The following is a 21,730-nucleotide window of genomic DNA, read 5'->3' on the forward strand; positions in this document are numbered from 1 at the left end:
TCAAGAAAAAAATACATAAGACATGGCTGTATAAGCATAGTTCCCTTTGCCTCGCCCTTCGAGGAAAAACAAAACAAAAAAATAAGACAGCATTGTACTGAAGGCTAGGCAGCATGGTCTTATGATCTTAGCCTGTCCCTCAAATGGGCAAAAGGAAAAAATCTGCGCATTGAGACTTTTAAAAGGCTTTTTGGCGGGAAACGGGAACGGGACAGTTGCTTTCTTTATTGAATAATCTAAATAATTAATACGAAGTGGTTTTTGTGGTTAATGATCGCATTAAGTTAGACGGAAGACATTCGCGAGTGTTATTATATCGGAGTAATTCAATAAACAAAGTGTATCTGCCTATTTTCGCTTCGTGCCAAGAAGCCGCTTCATAACTCGAAAGTTTATGCGGACTTTTGAGTTAATTCGTTTGAGGTTCGGAGTAGGAATCTACTCCGAGGTTGGGGGCTTAGGTTTCATCATCATCACCTTTCATCATTTCATTAATCATCAAGAAAAAAAATACGTAAGACATGGCTGTATGGGCATAGTTCCCTTTGCCTTACCCTTCGGGGAAAACCAAAACAAAAAAAAGGAAAAAATATTACCGCGCATTGAGACTTTTGAAATGTTATCTTTATTGAAATTGAATCAATAATTGTACTCTGTTGGTCGTTCTGTTCAATAATAACATAGGTACATACATAATCACGCCTACTTCCCGTTCGTAGGCCACGCCAGTTTCGCACGCTTATCTACACTTTAATATTTATTTTATATATGCGAAAGTACCAGTATGTAGTAGTACTAGCAGAGTGGCACCTGACAGAGGGCAGCAGTAACTGTCAGTACTACTCAGAGGCGGAGGACAGGAGTACTGGTACGGCTTTGAAATAGACCTCTCTGGGCGCCATTCCCTTCGCGTCAGACAGAGTACTGCGGGGCGGAAGGCAAGAGCGAAACCATTGCCGTATTTTTCCCTAAAAAAGAAGCACGGAGAATGCTTCGCCGACAAGTGCGTGGCTCTCAAATTAGTGTGATCCGAAAGTAACTGTTTTTCTGAACGTATACCTATAGGCTGTTTGAGTTATTTATTAAGGTGATTCTACGCAGATTGCGAAGATTTACAAAAACTGTAAAAAAAAAACATAACAACGTATTTACAGTCAAAGCACTTTAGAACCCTGTCGCACTATCATATTTGACATTTAGTGAGAATTACAGTTTCATTTGTCAAAAAAGTTAATGTGACATGGTTTCAAAGTGTGTACATATTAGTACTCGTGACCGTACATAGCTATAAAACCAAGTTACAAGCAAGATTCTTGTGTACCTGCTATTATTAGATGACTTGATATTAGTCAGTACCAGTAGGTACCAGTACCATTAAACAACGTTTCACACTACACAAATAAATTATTTACCTAAAATATTCTTAAGTCATCACTAATTTGCTCTTCGCTCTTGTCGGTGTAATTCTCCATTCTCGTCTATGAAAGGCCAATTCTTTCACTTCCTTATAAGACACGACGTTCGCCTTCTCTTTAATCTGTTCCATGTAAGCTCTTCTTAGTCCTCCCAGTCCTCTCTACCCTTGTAGCTTCCCTTCTATGATGTTTTTATAAATTCGTAGTGTCTTATTAAGTGTTAAAATGGTAAGAACCCGATATAATGTGTTTTAATTTTGTTAACAATATTAACAATAAACACCGCATGCAATTATTTTATATATTCTCGAAATTAGCCCGAACGCTCAGAGAGAAATCCTCCAACAGGGCTAATTGTGGATTTGCCGCAAATGGCATTAACTACCTGGCTGGACAAATGGTGGGCGCTGAGGGCTCTCACCCGGTAAATCATAGACTGCGTGTTGTAGAAATACTTAGCATTTGTCGTTGGCATTCAAGGTGACTTTTCTAAAAATAAACTAGCATTGCGAATTATTTCATCATTCCATCAACCTATTTTATTTTAAGCAAAATATGAGCCATATTTGGGACGTTTTTTTGCCAGCATATTTTTTTTTGTCTTTTTTTTTAACGTAGTCTCGTGTTGTTTTTTTCCTCTAGTGGCATTTAATTTAAATGTTTTAGATTCTAATAATCTAGCCAATGGAAGAATGGCGCTTCTCTATCATAGTACCTAATAGAGTAACTGATCAAACTTCTTCTTCTATGCGAGTCGATGGCGATCGAAGCTAAATTTTTGCTGACCAATAATTGGCCACGCTTACGGCATTGTCAGTGGCTTCGTACAGGTCTTCAATAGTGCAGGTGTTAGGGCACTTAGGACAGCACAAAAGGTGAGCCATAGTTTGTGGTGATACTCCACACTCGCAATCATCGCAACCATCAACCAGGTATCCCCACCTGCAGAGATTATCCTTGCACAGCGGCCAACCTGTGTCCGGAGCCTATTTAAAGACTGATCAAACGAGATGATACCATTACCAAAGCCCACACCATACAAATACATGACGTTTTTTTTTTTTTGACGTGACTTATTGTAGATCTGCCGCAGATGGCATTAACTACTTGGCCGGACAAATGGGGAGCGCTGAAGGCTTTCACCCGGTACAACGTTTAAGACAACAGGCCTGAGGGTGCCCAGTTGGGCGCGAACCTCGGCTCAGGGCGTCGTCTGAGAGCAAAAATATTTGAAAGAATTAATCGACCCTAGTGGGTCGATAGCGATAAGCGCTGAATGAGGGAAATCGTCGACCACGCCGGCGGGGTCGGTATAGGGGACCTGAAGTGTTTGGTGTCGCGAGCTGATTGGCTGCCTCTATGGCTAGAGTAATCGGGTCGTCGGGATCGTATATTACGTCCTTCGGACGCCGATACTTTTCAGTACCGTCCCTAAGCGGAATGTACTCGGAAGCCGCAACTACCAGGGGATAATACATGACCCGTCAACGTGCCACAAAATGAATTTATGAAAAAAACAACGTAACAAAAATGGTATTTACTTATATTATTTTTATCGTAAGTTACAATACAAATACAAAACTTTATTGTACACAACATATAAAACAAGTTTTACACGCATAGACGAAAGATACAGTAAGTTCCTTTAATACAATTATGGACGCAATGAGGGTCTTTTCAGGGTAAATAATCTAACCTAATAATAGATTAGATTAGATTCATTTATTTCTCATTTAGTTATACAACAAATACAAATATAGATGACGCTGTTCAGATAATTATTTAAAAATATAATATAATGACAGACGCATATACAGGGTGTCAGTGACATCGTAACGAAAACTTTGAGGGATGATACAGGCCATGATTCTGAGTTAATATCAAGTGGAATTTTCCGTCGCAAAAGTATGGAACGGAAGATAATTTAAAAAATCACAAAAAAATTCATGAATTTTTCGACATAAAATTCCACTTAATATCAACCCAGAATCATGGCCTGAATCATCCCCCTCAGTATTCGTTACGGTGTCACTAACACCCATACCTACTTGTATGGCTACCTGTATGTACTTATATGGGGTGTAAGTGACATCGTAACGAATGCTGAGAGGGATGGTTCAGCTCATTATGTTGAGTTAATATCAAGTGGAATTTTCCATCGCAAAAGTATAGAATTGAAAATATTTTTAAAAAACTAAAAAAAATCATGAATTTTGCGACAGACAATTCCACTTGATATCAACTCAGAATCATGGTCTGAATCATCCCCCTGAGTATTCGTTACGATGTCACTAGCACCCTGTATAAATATAATTATTGCTTTATATTTGGACCAGATACGTGTAGAATTGTTCTCCTTCTATCGTGTGGGTTGTGAGGTGGAGTACCAACCTCATCAACCCTGGTGTCAGGGTTACTATTGAGCTGCCAAAGGCCCCTGACATGGCTCATGAATTATGTTGCTACCTAGGTAGGTAGGTATATTTTGTCTATCATAAGATGTTTGTACTTGTACCAACAGTGGCTGTAAGTTGTCATAAGACAACGTTTATGTGACTCACACCATAACCCAGTGACATGTGCCCTCAGTTTACTTTAGTGGTTAAAAAAAATAAGAACACCATGACTGTCGGTGTCAAAGCAGGACATCGACTTAGAGCGGCGGCGGAAGAATGTCTAGAACATCAACGGCGGCGCTCCAAGGTCAAATCAGCAGACTTACTGCTTACCTGCCAACCCGCATTAGACAAGCGTGGTAGGTTATTTGTCTAAACCCCTCTAAGATAAAATAAGACTTAATCATTTTTGTACTCAACTATTCCGAATCCGGTTCAAATGACACGAAAAGTGCTATTAAGATTAAAATCATTAATTTCCAATCATCCACTTAGTTTTACAGTACTAGGTATTGACTGCGTAGTTTAAGGTCTCCTACTAATAAATAGTTTTGAAATGAGGGTCTTTCCAGGCTATGTTACACAAAAACAGTATAGATGGCGCTGTACAGATTTTCCTTCGTTTAACCTTCTTATTTCAGAGATATATTATGCATCTTTTGTCTTTGTTTTTGGATGTAAATTATGACCCTTTTTACTACACCCCAGCATAACACATCTTCCACCCATTATTATTTTGATCAAAATAAAGAGCAGCAATACGTAGCAACATAATTCTACACCATATCTGATCCAAATATCAAGTACTTAACAAATATTTTTATCCCTTTCACGGGCAGAGTCTATGGATCATTGATGGTTCATAATAGATAGTATGACACCTTGGAATCGGAACGTCATTAGACGTTCTGTCCTTGGAAGTGTTATATGCCTCTGCCGTTACATTATATTTTTGAATAATTATGTACCCCGAGCAATGAGTCCTGTCAAATCTACAGGTTAGGTAAACGGACCCTGTGGAAACGGAATAATGCTAAGGAGATGATGATGTACAGTTATGAGCAATATAATGTACCCACTTTAGGACTCTGTCGCACTAACATATTTGACATTTAGTGAGACTTACAGTTCAATTTGTCAAAAAAGTTAATGTGACATGGTACCAAAGTGTATACATATTAATGCTCGTGACCGTACCCGAGCAATGAGAAAATAGGTAATTATCACTTTAAAGCAGTGCCATCTATAATGTTTTGGTGAAAGTAGCCTGGAAAGTCCCACACTGGATTGAATAAATAAAAAAACAGGATCTTTTTTTACATGTAAATATTGTTTACGTGTCTTTGTCTCTTAATGGTTCCAATTTTTTTGCCGGACAAATGGCGATCGCCGAAAAGAAACATGACATGATACTACCCACTGGGTAAGCAGTACTATCTACAAGTATTCCGAAGACTAGGTACTCGTATCATACGCATACATAAAGTCACGGGTAGGCAGAGATCACGGAATACCACTAACCTACCCACTGACTTACTTAACTTATAGCTTGATCACACCTACCCAGTGGACTGGCGAGACAGTGCGGGGAAGCGCGGGGGTGGATACTCGGCCTAGCAAATAGAACAGCGGTCGAGTAGCTACCTCGCCAAATAACTCGGCCGAGCGCTCGGCCGAGCACTCATCGTAATGTTCATACACACCGAGTACTCGCGAGCGCACTGTCTCGCCCGTCCACTCGATAGGTGTGATCAAGGCATTATTGATACCTACCATATATACAAGGTGTTAGTGACATCGTAACGAATACTGAGGGGAATGATTCAGCTCATAAATCTGAGTTAATATCAAGTGGAATCTTCCGTTCCTAAATTCATGATTTTTTGTATTTTCTGATGTAAAATTCCACTTCATAAGTCAAAATAATGAGCTGAATCATCCCACGCAATATTCGTTACGATGTCACTTACACCCCGTACAGTCATGAGCAAAATCATGTACCTAGTTTAGAACCCTGTCGCACTATCATATTTGACATTTAATGAGGCTTACGGTTTAAATTGTCAAAAAAGTGAATGTGACATGGTTGCAAAGTGATACATATTAGTACTCGTGACGTCGTGACCGTACAAGTACGTACAGGTAGCCATACGAGTACGTATGGGTGGTACCTACCGTGTTAGTGACACCCCGTAACAAATACTGAATGTATTTTGAATTTCCTGTCGGAAAGTTCATGAAAATTTTAGTGTCTTTTTAATTAATTTTTCAATTCTATACTATGCGACGGAAAATTCCACTTGATTAATTGATATCAACTCAGAATCATAGTCTGAATCATTCCTCAAAGTTTTCGTTACTATGTCACTAACACCGTGTATTATCTTCCTCTATACTTATACGTAATAAGCTACTAGACTTACTACTAGTTAACTACGCGCAACTCATGCGAATTGATCACAGAGTAAAAATGTCAATCGGTAAATAACTAGCTGTCACAGTGACGTATTATGAGAGTGATGTAAGATAAATTATTATCATTATCGTACCCGTTGACGAGCTTCCTAGATTTCTTATTCAGAGTGTTAATAGGTAGTTATGCATTAGATTATGATATTATGTTTATATTAAACGTAACGACGTTTACTACTACCGAGTAGTGATAAATATGCAGAGAAAGAGCTATTGGCTTTCGGATTAAAAATAATTAGTAATAATAGCATGCCAGTGTTATCTTATATAATAGTGGATAGGCGCCCCTATTCGATATTATCCGAAACTTTTATTTCGGATTCGGTTACGGATGATTTTTTTATATCGGATATCTGATAGTTTCGGTTACGATTAAGGAGTTTTATTTTTTTTTTGTGGGGGAGATGCCTTATGCATACCCAGTCGCTCGAACGACTGGGTTATGTGGGACTCGCGCCCACTAAAACCCCCTCTGCACTACAGTCTGCAGACATAGTGGTCCGCACCTTTGTTAGTTTACAATAATTTTGTTAGTTTACTTAATTCATTTGATGATTAAGGAGTTTAATACCATGCCAATTTACCACCTTTAAGAACATTAAAAGGAACTAACGTTAAAGGTAGCCAATGAGCCCCTTTATCCATTTTTTTTCATTTTGAACGTGAACTTTTGTATATTTGTTGTTATTGTATTGTATCTGTGGCGTCCTTTAACAATAAATACCTTTAACTTTCTTTCTAGACTGTTTTTTATTTACATGACTTACTTATTGTCAAATTTAAATTCAAAAATGTACACTTTTAATCGTATGTTACGCAACGAACGTCTCATCCGCCTAAAACTACTGCAGCTTCACACAATGTATAGCCGGGTTGTAGATTATTAAATAACTCCTTGGACTCCTTATTGTTGCCCCATAAAGCATCAACTACTTGTCTGGGCAAACAGTGAGCGCTGTAGCCGGTCAAAATGAAACGACGAGGACAAGGTAAGATTGTGGGTAACAAGACCCCCGACCCTGGGTCCTCCCCTGCCCCTGGTTGGCTGGTTACAGCACATGACGGAAGGCGGACACGGTGCTGGTCAGGTTACGACGGTTCCTCGTCCACGCCTGGCGACGTAACCGGATAACTGCTAACTAGATAGGCACTGTATATAGACCACATTTCTCTTCTTATCGTGTGGGTTATGAGGTGGATTACCAACTTCATCAACTCTGTTGTCAGGGTTATTATTGAGCCACCAAAGGCCCCTGACATGACTCATGTAACGACTATATACTTACATCAGTAACTAGCAACCGGGACCAACGGCTTAACGTGCCTTCCGAAGCATGGATGATCTTACTGTCGGACAATTAGGTGATCAGCCTGTAATGTCCTGACGAAACTGCGGATCACAAAGTGGTTTTTGTGATATGTCTCCACCGGGATTCGAACCCGGGGTCTCCGGAGACGCTCAATCACTGGACCACAGAGGCCGTCGTCATATAGACCGCATAATGACAATAGATATAATCTAATTCATATGGACAGGATGAGGACCCGGCTGTAACTAATGCTAATACAATTTGCATATTATTATTTAACCTTAAAACTTAATTTTATAGTTCCCCAGGGCTCATAAGGTCGGTCGGTCATTCCTCTCAAACCCACACCTAATATTTGAACTTCTTTTAGTAAACATAACAACAACAAAAATAAAATAAAGAAATGACGGGGAATAGGAGGGGAGGTTCCAGTAAAGGATGTTGATAATTGGGGAAATAACTTATTATTAAGTAGGTAGAAGAGAAGAAGAGTAGTTTATATTTTTAACAAGATTGTCTACGTATAAGAATTTATTTACTTATAATATACAAGTAATTAAATTACGAGTACTTACAAGAAGTAGAACAAAAATATGTAGTATCACTGTATTTACAGATATTTTTACGCATATTATAATTACTTGTATGTCTTGATAAAAACTTTATCATACTTATACCTATCAATATTATTTTTGGGGTCTTTATCCTTCAGCGCTTATCGCTATCGGCCCACTAATGTCGATTGAATCTAACAAATATGATAATCCTCTCTGACGAGACCCTGAGCCGAACATCGCGCCCAATGACCACGCTCCTTGGGCCTGTTGTCTTAAATTTGGAACCGAGAGAGGAGCGCGTAAAACGCGGGAAAATTTCCCGCCTTTTTGGAATGTTCGAGTTTATAAACCCACCCACACAAATATCCCAGCGTTTTTTCCGACCTAGAACACTTGCAAAAGATTTGAAAAAACTATAACATAAACAGCCTATAAATATACTTCCCACTGCTAAACACAGGCCTCTCGTGTGAGATGAGTTCGCGCTTCGGAAGATACGTTAAGCCGTGGCTAGCCGCAGTAGAACAGCGTGTTGGAGTATACTCCACACCCTCTCCGATTGATTGAAGGGAAGCCTGTTTACAATGGTAAATATTAGTTATTATTTTTACTAGGAAATTGGCCCCGATTCCTGCAGACACATCCTAAGTAAGAAAATGACAGGTATTTTATAACTTAAAATAAAATAAGATGGTGTGTACTGGAATCTGCAACTAACTCGCCATGTTCATTAAACATTTGTTTGTTTTCATAATTGGTTACCGGTGTAGATAAATAATGGTCGATTCACCTAACAACAACTCATACATAAGTACTGGTTTATTTTGAAAACAATTAATTAGCAATACATTCTAATGCAGCATAGTTCCATTATTAATTGGATTCATAAGTTATTTCACGCGATTAAATAGAGTAGTTCATAATAACACATAATAGTTCTCAGGAACAGCGAGTGCGATACAGTTCAAATCAAACGATCAGCTGAGTTGAACGCGCGGCTGACATCGAGACGATATTAAAAACGTACCCGTTCCAATTTCATTATTTTAATTCCAATGGCTCTACCGCTTCGACAACTAGTGCACACTAATTAAATTCCGAAAAAAGTTAGACGAGAACTTGAATTCGGAGTTCGAACTCTATGAAAACAAAATGCGTGAAGTGCATTCGCTTTTCGAAATTTGAATGAAAACTTTTTTGTTGCGTGTTATTCAGCCAGTGAATGACTATTCATGAAACATCCTAATTTTATTTAATCCTTATTAAAGTAAATACGTAGTACTTGTATTATTTAAAAAGCCTGGTGCTCGAGTTAGTTGAGATGCCATCGCCGGCGGAGTCGAACGTGAACTGTGTGCATGTTATTGACATTGACAACGACGAGACTGTGATAAACGTTGCGAAGATTGAAGTGCCAGTGATACACGTGCGAAGTGAAAAGACCCCAGTCATGAACGGAAATGGTAAGTTTAAAAAGTACGACGATAGTAGACGATAAGTTCGAAAATGTAACGGAAATCTTTAAAGAAAATAATGTAATATTACAATACGCACATAAACTCACGCAACCTAAGTCCTAATGGAATCGGCACACTACTTGTAGGCATCTTCGATATTAATATGAAGTCCTATATAAGATCGATATGACATGGTAATATTTGGTACTTACTAAGTTCATGGGATACGTTGCATCAGTTACTGACAGGTATGACCCCCGTCTGCCTATAATGCGCCATATAGTTAGAGGAGACAATGCCTCTATGGTCTTGTTTTTTTGGCGGGAATCGGGAACGGGACAGTTGCTTTCTTCATTGAGTAATCTAAATAATTAATACGAAGTGGTGTTTTGTGGTTAATGATCGCATTAAGTTAGTCGGAAGACATTCGCGAGTGTTATTATATTGGAGTATTCAATAAACAAAGTGTATCTGCCTATTTTCGCTTCGTGTCAGGAAGCCGCTTCATAACTCAAAAGTTTATGCGGACTTTTGAGTTAATTCGTTTGGGGTTCGGAGTAGGAGTCTACTCCGAGGGTGGGGGCTTAGGTTTCATCATCATCACCTTTCATCATTTCATTAATCATCAAGAAAAAAAATACGTCAGACATGGCTGTATGGGCATAGTTCCCTTTGCCTTACCCTTCGGGGAAAACCAAAAAAAAAAAAACCTCTATGGTCTTTTTCGCTTGCGGTAGGACAAGCAGCTGTTAGTTATTTTTTTTAATATCTCGAATTTTATTTTTTTAAATTCGCAGAATAAACGGTATACATAAAGGAGTTTACATGCCTGCATGCAAATGAGACTCATATAAAAATTACCATAATAATATTTAACGTACTTGTTCAGAAAAATAATGATTTCCTTAACTTACTTGACAAACGTCCAAAATAATGTAAAAATATGTTAATTCTCGGAGAATAAATTTAGCTACTCAAAATATACATAAGATAGACAACCACAGAAAAAAAGTACAATTGTTTGTAGATAACAACAAAATATGACCATTACTTTATTATAATATCTCTAGAAACCTTTGATTGGATAATAATACGACTAGATTTCGGATAATTATTAAATAGGTACTTTGATAGACGATTATACTTTAATTACATACACAAGACGCATAAATAAACCAGCTGTAATTATCAATAATGAAAAATAATAGACGCATACGATCATACCTACCTAAACATACCTAATCCTACCGGGGTAGACAGCTTGTAGACAGAAGTTGACACAACCATAAATTGTAGGTAACGAAACTAGTTACCAGCCAGCCAGCTCGAGCAAAGCGTTTCGCTCCTCGTTACTAATACAAACGGCTAAAGTCTGGAATTCTCTGCCCGCGAATTGCTTCCCGATAAGTAATTCAATGCAAGAGCGAATAGGCTCTTTCTAGGTAAATATTTTGGTTAAATACTTGCCTATCCATACCTACTCATATTATAGAGTAACTATTATGTAAGTTAGCCAGCATTGTACCTTAATTGACACACGACATGGCCCCGATTCCTGCAGACACCGCCTAATTTTATTTAAAGTTATATCCGTCATTTTCATATCCGTCGAAAAGGAAAGGGACGGATGATTCACAGCTCTTAATTTTAGGAAGAATGAGTAAATGAATGAATAACCCGGGCGAATCAAAAGGTACGTCGCTGGTATGCAATCCGTTTGACGTGCTGTCTACTTAACTGTGTCGGGTTATTGACGGATGTAAAATTTTTAGACGGTTGGTTTAGATTTGTGCTTAAAATTGACGTGTGTTCCATAAATTTCATGCTTGTCGATTACCCGTCCCTTTCCTTTTCGGCGGATAAGAAAATGACAGATATAACTTAAAATAAAATTAGATGGTATTTACAGGAATTAGCACCAGTATCTTGATCTGCGTGGATGATAACCAGCGAGGCACATTTAGTTCACTGGTACACTTAATTCAGCGTGGTAACACCTCGTTCAACGTGGTACACCTAATTCAGCGCAGTACACTAAGATCAGAGTCAAGAAATAAATTAAAAATTCGAGTCGAGAAATGAATCGATTCGTTAATAAAAACAGGTAACGGGAATGGATAGAATATTCTGGAGTAAGTAAATGACAAATACTTTTTAACGATAATTATGCTCGTCACTACGAGGAACGAGAACCACATTAGTGCAAAATATATTCTTATTATAGTAATTCATTACTGGTACAATCAGTTCCACAAAAAAAAATGTCTCAGTTACATTAAATAAATCGGAATAGGGCATTTGCCTGGGTCAAAGATAAATTATAAAATGCTAATCTAGAAATAGAAGCTAGTTCAAGACGATCAAAAATCAATCTCATTTTACTTTTCGACTTATTTTCGAATTTTATTTATGAATTAAGTAACAATGATAAGGCCGCCCATTGTACTTCTGAAGTTCTGAGTACGACGTTTGACCGCTTTTATTGATGACGTTACAGGTCAGTATTTCCATACATACTCCAAATAAAACTTTCCCTATTGAAAGATTTGAACCTATAGAAATGTACGCAATCTACATCACAATAAACATAGATACTTAATAAAATAAATGATGACCATTACCGGATATAAAATGAAAAAAAAAAAAACAAAAATTCAAATTTTAATTACAGAATGTCTAGTTTTTGTCATTTTTCCATGGCATTCAATATCCATCATTAGTAATTAGACAAAAAAGACGCATACGGGAATTGATATAGCGATCGAAGTTGTTTGCATCGCATCTTATAAGTTTACTCAAACTAGGTATAATTACTACTGATTATTTGTAAATTCTAATAATGTGGTTGTCGTTGCAGATTCCATCATTATTATTTTTTTACTTCATAATCTTGTTTAAGGCTGCAGTCTCCGCAAAATTGAGTCATTGCGTGTTTTTGGTGACAATTATTTTCCTTTTTTAAACAATGTTACAATATTTCTTTGACTACCGTTTATTGTACATAATATGCATGGTATAAGTAATAGAGCCGTATTTTTTAAAATACATTTACCTGGTTTACTTAAATCCTGCGGGGATGCTCCCCGAGAGGGGTGAAAATATTCAAATTTTGAATTCTGCAACCGGAGACTGGGCCCTTAAGAATTTTGTATCGTGCAAAATGCAAATTTTTAATAACCCAAATAGAGTAAAAGGACGGAAAGAGGAAAATTTATAGTCTCGACCGCTGCTGTCGAATACCTACTTCAACCTATATTTCAAGGAGTATAAAGTCGATCATTCTTTTTCCTTGAAGTTATTTGATATGTTTTAAGTTAACAGCCACAATATTTAAAATTGATTTGACCTCTAAATAAGGGTTACACTTGAAATATCAAAACGCATTATTCAGTGAAAGTAGTTAATATTTATAACCATATAAGACATATAAGGTTTTGAGCCGTGGTGGCCCAGTTGGTAGAACGCTTGCCTCTCACTTTGAGGTCGCAGGTTCGAATCCAACGCATAACGCAACCATAACCAATTATTGTCGAATTTGTTTTCGGATTCATGTTCGGATCAAAAATGATTATCACGTGCTCAGCGGTGAAGGAAAACATCGTGAGGAAACCCACATTCCCAAGAAATTCATTTTCGAAGGTGTGTGACCTAATCTGTATTGGGCTGGTATTCCCTTCGCGGGTTGGAAGGTAAGACTGGCAGTCGCACATTACTGGCTGATCACCAGATTGTCCGAAAGTAACATGATCCGTGCTTCAGAAGGCACGTTAAGCCGTTGGTCCCGGTTACTGCTTACTGATGTAAGTAAGTAGTCGTTACATGAGCCATGTCAGGGGGCTTTGGCGGCTCAATAGTAATCCTGACACCAGGGTTGATGAGGTTGGTACTCCACCTCACAACCCACACGGTAAGAAGACATTTTTGAACATTAAGTTTCAACTCACAAATTATAAGAAGTCGTGTTAACATTTATTATACGAATTAAATTACTAAGTACCTTTTGACACAATTCTGCAGTATCAGAATGAACATTAAGATTCAATTTACTCGTTATTGAGAACAAATGTTATTCTGATGAAGTCCTAACGATCTCTGATGACACTTGAACGAGGACGCCAAGGTTCTGGTAGGTACCTATTTCTCTTCTGGAAAATAACCAAAGAATCGACAGAAACTAGTAGAGTTGTTAGTCTGTTGAAGAAATTTTAATCGAGTGGTGAAAATGTTTTCTTGATTTTAGTACGGTAAGTACCTACTTTAAGTAGAAGATTTTGTGTCAGTATTTTATAATACCATCAAAATGAATACATCCGTTTTTCTTGACCCAGCTGACAAATAACAACAAAATTTTATACTAAGTAGGTAAATAATAATCTCACATTTATCTGGCTATCTAATACGGTTCGAAAAATATACAGGTAGGTAGGTACTTTTTCCTTTTCTCTAGCCTAATTAATGTCCTACTGCTGGGCAAAGGCCTCCCCCTTCTAATGAGAATCATGAGGGTGTTGGGCATCGTTCTGCCAAGTGTGCCGAAAGGCGTCCAGCTCGTCCCTCCACTGTCGTCGTGGTCTGCCTCGTCGTCGAGGTACTTACGTTCATTTTTTATTGAACAAACAGTCGGACAGACAGACAAACAGGCGGATATTTCCAGCCAAATTATACTGTAAATAACAAAGTAAATATAAGTATTAGCTGACTTACATAGGTACTCAAAAATACCACACCTAAATGGCACATAAATAATATTGACTCTACGATACAGTATGGCCTAAGTTATGGCACTGTTAAGGGGCATTTACCTTACTTGCCTCGAACTTTGTTGACCCTACGCCTATTAATTACTTATCTACTAATATACACATCAACATACAAACCTAAATTAAAACCAGAACTGTTAGCAACTGGGGAACTAAAATCACTCAATTAGGATGGGCAGTGAAGTGTTACGGAAGTGAGTTTCGGGATTGTAAGGAAACCCTCGCATTCCATGGAAGATGTGTTTTATCCCAAACACACGCGGTACAGTACTACATTATAACTTCACTTTACACCGCACTGAACACTTCACTGAACACTTCACAAAGCACTTGACTTCACTGTGACTAGAGATCGTCGATCCCCCAGGGATGCATCTTGGAGTTGGTATTCTTAGGATTCTTCCTCACAATGAAATTCGATATATGGGTGGTTTACGCTACGTGACTTATATGGCATTTCATAAAAAAAACACAGACACGTATTTTAAAACGATTTATACCGTTGACAGCGAGTTCTGAAACATCGATTCCCAGGTCTTATTATACTTATGTTTCGATATCGCACGAATTCATCCGCAGTAGATAAGCACGCCTAAATATTAGGTTAGGGTAAAGCTCATTGATCATGCGAACATGCAGAGGTCGATGTACTTTTCTAGGGTTTGTTTTAGGAATTCTCGCTAACCGCCCGCGGCGCTTCCAGTGTGCGCAAATCCTACATATATCGCTAAAAATCCTATATAATGTTCAGTCCTCGCGACACGGCAACCGCGTCGTCCGCGACGCGAATTATATCGAGGGCTTCGACCAATAAACGTAGTAAACGCTGTTTACGTAGATAGACGTTGCTGTTCAAAATGACTTAAGCACACATCCATACATAAATAATATCATCAAACACTTACTTATACCTATTTAGGAATAATATTATGACATTATGTAACAGCCCTTTTGAAACTTCCGATATTTTGATCAGATTGTAAACAACGAATGACATGGCCTCTATAATATTCTATTTTTTAACACTCGTGTAAAATTAATCGATCAAAAACAAGAGTTTTAATAAATATGGCGCTTCCGCATACATACAGGGTGTTAGTGACATCATAACGAAAACATTAATGGGTGGTTTAGACCATGGAAATGTTTGTGAGTTTTTTTATACTTTAGCGACGGAAAATTCCGCTTGATATCATGAGGAATATCATGAAGGATATCATGGTATCCCTCAGTATTCCGTACGATGTCACTAGCTGTATATTAAGCTCTGTGCATACTTAGCTGTTATTGTTAGGTACCTACCTACTTCAGTTGGTTACCAGTATCTTTTAATTCCTGTATTTTTGAGAGCAAGACAACAAGTTTTTATCAATCTATCTACCTGTGGCGCTCTGAGTATGCCCCATACCTTGTTTAGGAGGGACCTGTAGCCAGGCAATGGTACGTATTGTGGGCTATTTATGTTATGATTGTATATATACTGTGCTATTATATCCTGTTATAGCTATACACACCTTGCACCTCAAAAAATATATAATTCTCTAGGACCCTGTTCCAAAAAGGGTTAAAATATCACATTGAAAAAATTCAAGCAAAAGCAATACTTATTGCAAATTGACATTTGCGCATATAAAAGTAAGTGCGCAATGCAAACCAATGTCAAATAGCAATGTTGCTTTCTTAGATGAACTGGGTATTTGACTGGGGCAAAGATAGATTATAAAATACTAATCTAGAAATAGAAGCCAGTCTAAAATGATAAAAATCAATCTCATTTTGCCTTTCGAGTAATTTTCGAATTTTATTTATGAATTGAGTAACAATGAGTACGACACTTGACCGCTTCTATCGATGATTCACAATATTTCCATACAAACTCCAAAGAAACCCTTCGTGTTGACGTTTCGTAAAAAGTATCTCATTTGACTAGGTTGTCAAGTAGCCTATTGCTTTGATGCGGCCTTTTGAACCTGTTAGGTATTCTGATTGTAATTGGATCGTGTACTAGGTTCAAGACAAATTATGAAATTCTGATTACTAAATAAAGACAGATCTAAAACTAACAAAAAAATCCTTTTTCTATTTAACTTATTTATGAATTTCTGTCAAGAAAAACGTAATAATAAGTCCGACATTTTATCACGTTTTTCTATGACGTCACAGTGTGCTTTTTCATACAAATTCCATAGTAATTTCGTGTTTTGACGTTTAGTAAAAAGGAACTGATTTGACTAGTTGGAAACTAGCCTATTCATCTCAGCGCGGATGTTATGACATGAATCATAAACTTGGCACGGCAATGTCATTGGCACATACAGCCAATATTATTTTATGCATCGGCAAACATGCTTACTTAGAGTAAAATACCAACAGGCGGTATAATCTGTAGACATAGCTATAAGTAGGTACTAACTTGACTCTCACATTTAAGGCCTATGTGTGTGTTTACAAAGAGTATTTTTTTACAGAAGCGACAGAATTTGACTTGCAAGTTGCAACGGGAAAGAGAAAGCAATTACTAGTTAGACCGAATAAACAATAATACTATGTATAGAACGGCAACTCTCCGCTCCCCACCAGCGGCTGAGCTAGGTTTAGGCGGTTTGTGTCGGTGTGTGCCCAACATAACCTTCTCGCTGCACCCGCGGTGGTAGGCAAATCCCCACGGAAAAATAAGTTAAGTTCATGACTCAATAATAGTCGCCAGAACCAACGGCTTAACTTTCCTTCTGTAGAAAGAATCTGCTTAGCTTTCTGACAACCAGATGAATCAGCCTGCTATGTCCTAACCAGTGTGTCTTCAACCGTACCCGAGAAAATAGTACTACTGTTACTGCCTACTTTCCTTTTTCAAATTGTTCTTGTACTCTGGTCTTATCTGCCTAAAGTTAGATAATAAAGCTCTTTTACATATGTTTTGCGCCTTTTTATTCCCGGAGACGGCACATCACAGTCCTAACCAAATACGGAGCAGTCTCACAAAGCGTTTTTTGACAATATCCCGCGAATCGAACATACGGACCTCCAGCAAAACGCGCTAACCTCTAGACTACTGAGGGTGATAATACATGTGTATTGAATAAAAATAGCTAAATACCATGTTATTCAACGTACAGAGTAATTAACACTGATTAGCCGAGTTTTAATGTCATCATCATCAGCCGTATGACGCCCACTGCTGGGCATAGGCCTCCCCCAAGGATCTCCACGACGATCGGTCCTGCGCTGCCCGCATCCAGCGGCTTCCCGCGACCTTTAATGCGAGTTTTAATGTATTCAGACACAATTAACTTGAATGAAGTAGGTGCGGTCAATTATATTATTATTGTTTTCCCTGTAAACTGAGGTACTTAGTTGCTTTTGAATGAGTATAAATACAGGGTGTTAGTGACATCGTAACGAAAACTTTGAAGTATGATTCAGACCATGATTCTGAGTTAATATCAAGTGAAATCAAGATTCTGAGTTAATATCAAGTGAATGGATTATATTATATTGAGTATTTATTAATATAGTATGTACGTATAGTATTAAGTATTTATTATGTTAACTGTAGTTTTACTTTTAGATATTTATTTTTTTTTGTTGCACCATCCCGCATCCAAGTTTGTAAATGTTTATTTCCTTTTGGTGATTGCCTGGAAGAAATTGCTCTAGAGCAATAAGGCCGCCCAAATTGTACTGTATTCATGTGTTAATGTCTGATTGTTTAAATGTAGTCCTGTGCAATAAAGTATATTTGATTTGATTTGAAATCATGAATTTTGCGACGGAAAATCCCACTTGATATGATCTCAGAAACATGGTCATCATCCCCCATAGTCGTGTATCTGCCGCCGTATAATCCGCTGTATTACATTACGGCTAGCTGTTTTAAAAAACAGGGCCGTTTTGTAATGCGGCGGTTCAACGATTAGCCGTATTTTCATTGCGATACGTTCTCCAATAAAGCGGACCACGTTTAGCCGCATTGTACTACTACTTAAATTGTAGGGTGACCATAATATTTTTTTCTAATTGCACTTGAAAATTGTTCTTAAATTCACTATTTACCGACATATTTAACATGTTTCCTTTATTTAATTCACTTGTAACTTCTCTATTTAATAAAACACTTTCTGGATCCAACGCCATTGTTGTTGTTATAACAGGCGGCGCCATGAGTGTTAAGAATCGGAACTAAAAATTGACAAAGAGGCGGCTAATCCCTCGCTTTATTACATTACTTACTAGCCGTGTTGAATGACGTATGGCGACGAATACGTTTCGGCGGTTTTTTACTTAGCCGCATTCAATACAGCTGAACGTTGAACCGCTGCATTACAAAACGGCCCTGTTTTTGAAAACAGCCAGCCGTAATGTAATACAGCGGATTATACAATCCGACTGCGACATATCCATAAGGATCGTTTTGTTTGTCCGTCCGTCTGTCCATCTTTTTCTCGAGAACGCGTGGAGGTATCAGTTTGGAATTAACACCGAATAATTATGTCTGCGGTCCTTTGAAGCTGCAAAAAAATCAAGGTTTTTAAATCAACGCAATCCAAAGATACGGCTATTTTCATCCTTATTTTCATACATTTCGTAGGGGAACAAAAACCTATGAGGTACGCATAGACCTAGAATCATATTTATCAAGAAGGAAGATCTTATAGCCCAAGTAAAGAGAAAAAACGTAAGTATAGTTTCATCACAAAAATCATATGTTTTTACAATTACAAACTTATATTTGCTGTTAGTAAAACAATCGCGACCTATGAACGAACAGTTTTAACGTCATTTTTTTTATGATTTCAAGCTTTTTTACGGTTGGTTTCTCAAAGTCAACCCTCCTCCCCCTCGGAACCCTCAGGGCGTGAGTCGGACTCGCACTTGACCAGCTTTTTTATTTATGTAACAGCATATTCCTACTAACTTGCGCACATTTTTATATCTTATTTTGAATGAGAGTGAAAGGCCGGCCGGCAACCGAAATGCAATGCATTCATTACGTAAAAGTAGCTAAGTACTATTGGAGAAAGAAACCGACGTTAGCACCTAAATACTTAATAATGTTCAAACCATTGTTTTTTTAGAATGTATAACGCTTTACAAAGATCAGGCCATTTTTGCAAAAAATAATAATAGTGCGAGCCATTAATTCAAAAAAGTAAGAAACTATTTTTTGTTTTAAATTATTTAAAGGCGACATTTAGTCTTTTTCCGTCAAATAAACAGCCAGACCTTATAAAAAAAATTACAAAAACGATTTTATTTTAAAAAAGAATAATTAATATGTTCTGCATTCCTAATGCTCTTTCTTTCTTAATTTTAAGTGGTTTCCAACATATGTGAGTAATAATCGTAATCTTAATCGATATTTAATTTAAATAATACTTACTTAATTAATTATGATCTATGGCGCCGTTCACGTGCAATAATACCTCTTCTCGTTATTCGAAATTATCGAAAATTAAAACGAATTAAACAAATACTTACGACCTACGTGCCGGATAAATATTCAAATCGATACCATTCGCAATTTCCTGAATTATTTCATAAAGATCGGCTTACGGACTTTAGATTTATGAATCCACAGAAACATTAGCTTCGTTTATCATTACAAGTAAGTACTTACTTAAAAATAATATCGTACGTTTGAAACTATGCGTACTTAATTACGGTTTTCAAAAAAATAAGGTCACTGACAATATCATAATAAATATATACGGTATTAATAAATATGGTTAGAATGCTTTTTTTTATTGATGACGTGTGACCATGTGGGTCAGGGGGTCAGTATTTATTTTCATACAAACACGAGAAAATTTTCGTTTTGACGTTTCGTAAAATCTTTATTTAGAATTTAATTTTACTAAGTTGTAAATAGACAATCGGGTGCTCAGCCCAGAATATCCTGACTCAATTAAGGATCACAACGTGATTTTTCTGATATGGCCCTACTTGATCGCAAGCTCAACTCACATCCACTGAACCACAGTCCACGAAGGCCGTTAGCGACCCAGAGAAGTGAAATTGTTACGATAATAGTATTTTATGCAACAGTTGTATAAGAAGGGTCAAAAAATGCGAGTGGCGTGAGTTGCGATGTGAGCCTTGGCAAACATCGCAATAAGAGACGCCACGAGCATTTTTTGACCTAGTTATACAACGTTGGATACAATACTTTTTCTACGACGACGTAATTTTAAATGAAACAAAAATTATACAAAGAAAAATTTTATTTATAAAAATGAAGATGTAAATCTTGAGCTAACGTTGAAATTTCTTCTGGTGTAGAATTCAATAGTTCTTCATCCATTTTTCCTTTTTATTTTATACTTTTTAGTGTTTTGAAACGAAACACAAAAATTTTCCAATTTATTTTCCAACGCGCGGGAAAATGGCGGCAAATGTATACTTTTTTTTATAGTATATCTATGGCACCAAACAAAGTAAAGGTGCCAGTTTCCAGGTCAAAAAAAAAAAACAACAACAATGCTTTTTTGGCGACTTTATAGTACAGTTACACTTTGTAAACAATGCTTTTATAGGCCATAGAGCGTACACTTTTTCAAAGAGTTTAATTATGTATGTACTTATATTAGACTTTTTGGTTATTTAAATGCCAGATTAAAGTAGAGGAGTAGAAAAAAATGTAAAACGAAACAGATTACACACATGAATAACAAGTTTGATGTTATAATAACAAGCTTGTGTTGCTGAAAAATAGAAACTAATTGAACAATCTAATTGTTTGTTACTGAAACACGTATTAGGTATTAGAGCGTGGAGTAAAGACATAAAGTACATTTTAACTCCTGTGGGGTTAAAAACGCCACATCAAAACAATTCATCTAAAACAGCAATGTCAAATAGCAATATTCATTTTTTATATTTTAGATTTTTAGAAGTCCTTATAAAGTGAAAACCAAAGCGTCATTTTGGGAAATCACATTCGGATGTGTTTTTGTTTTTAATTTTGTTTTATTCGAAATTCTATGTCGCTATTGGGTAGTCTTGTAGGTCAAAGATAAATTATGAAATCCTGATTACTAAATAAAGAACGATCTAAAGGTGACAAAAACGTTTTAATTTTTCTATTTAACTTATTTATGAATTTTAATAATTAAAAATGTAATAATAAGTGCGACATTTCGTCACGTTTTTCTATGACGTCACAGTGTGCTTTTTCATACAAATTCCATAGTAATTTCGTGTTTTCGTGTTTTGACGTTTAATAAAAAGTAACTTTGAGATTTGACTAGTTCGAAACTACCCTATTCCCTGTTTCCCATTTATGTTGGTGTGAAAATATTATAATAAGGACGACAAATATCACATACATACATGAACTCACGTCTATTTCCCACAGGGGTAAGCA

The 21,730-nt window shown here is 37.0% G+C and overlaps 1 protein-coding gene across 2 annotated transcripts in view; it reads left to right on the top strand.

Annotated features, from left to right (window-relative positions):
• Positions 1–9,129: 9,129 nt before the first annotated feature.
• The window catches only part of LOC126374173 (aldehyde dehydrogenase, dimeric NADP-preferring), a 40,930-nt gene continuing 28,329 nt past the window's right edge, over positions 9,130–21,730 (top strand). The window contains exon 1 of one of the 2 annotated variants that reach the window (XM_050020657.1): positions 9,130–9,613. In XM_050020657.1, the coding sequence (XP_049876614.1) occupies positions 9,472–9,613 (142 nt within the window). In that variant the 5' untranslated portion in view covers positions 9,130–9,471. The remainder of the gene's footprint in view (positions 9,614–21,730) is intronic. The other variant, XM_050020655.1, reaches the window with a different exon arrangement.

Source organism: Pectinophora gossypiella, chromosome 17 (assembly GCF_024362695.1).
Source record: "Pectinophora gossypiella chromosome 17, ilPecGoss1.1, whole genome shotgun sequence".
Taxonomy (NCBI): Eukaryota; Metazoa; Arthropoda; class Insecta; order Lepidoptera; family Gelechiidae; genus Pectinophora; species Pectinophora gossypiella.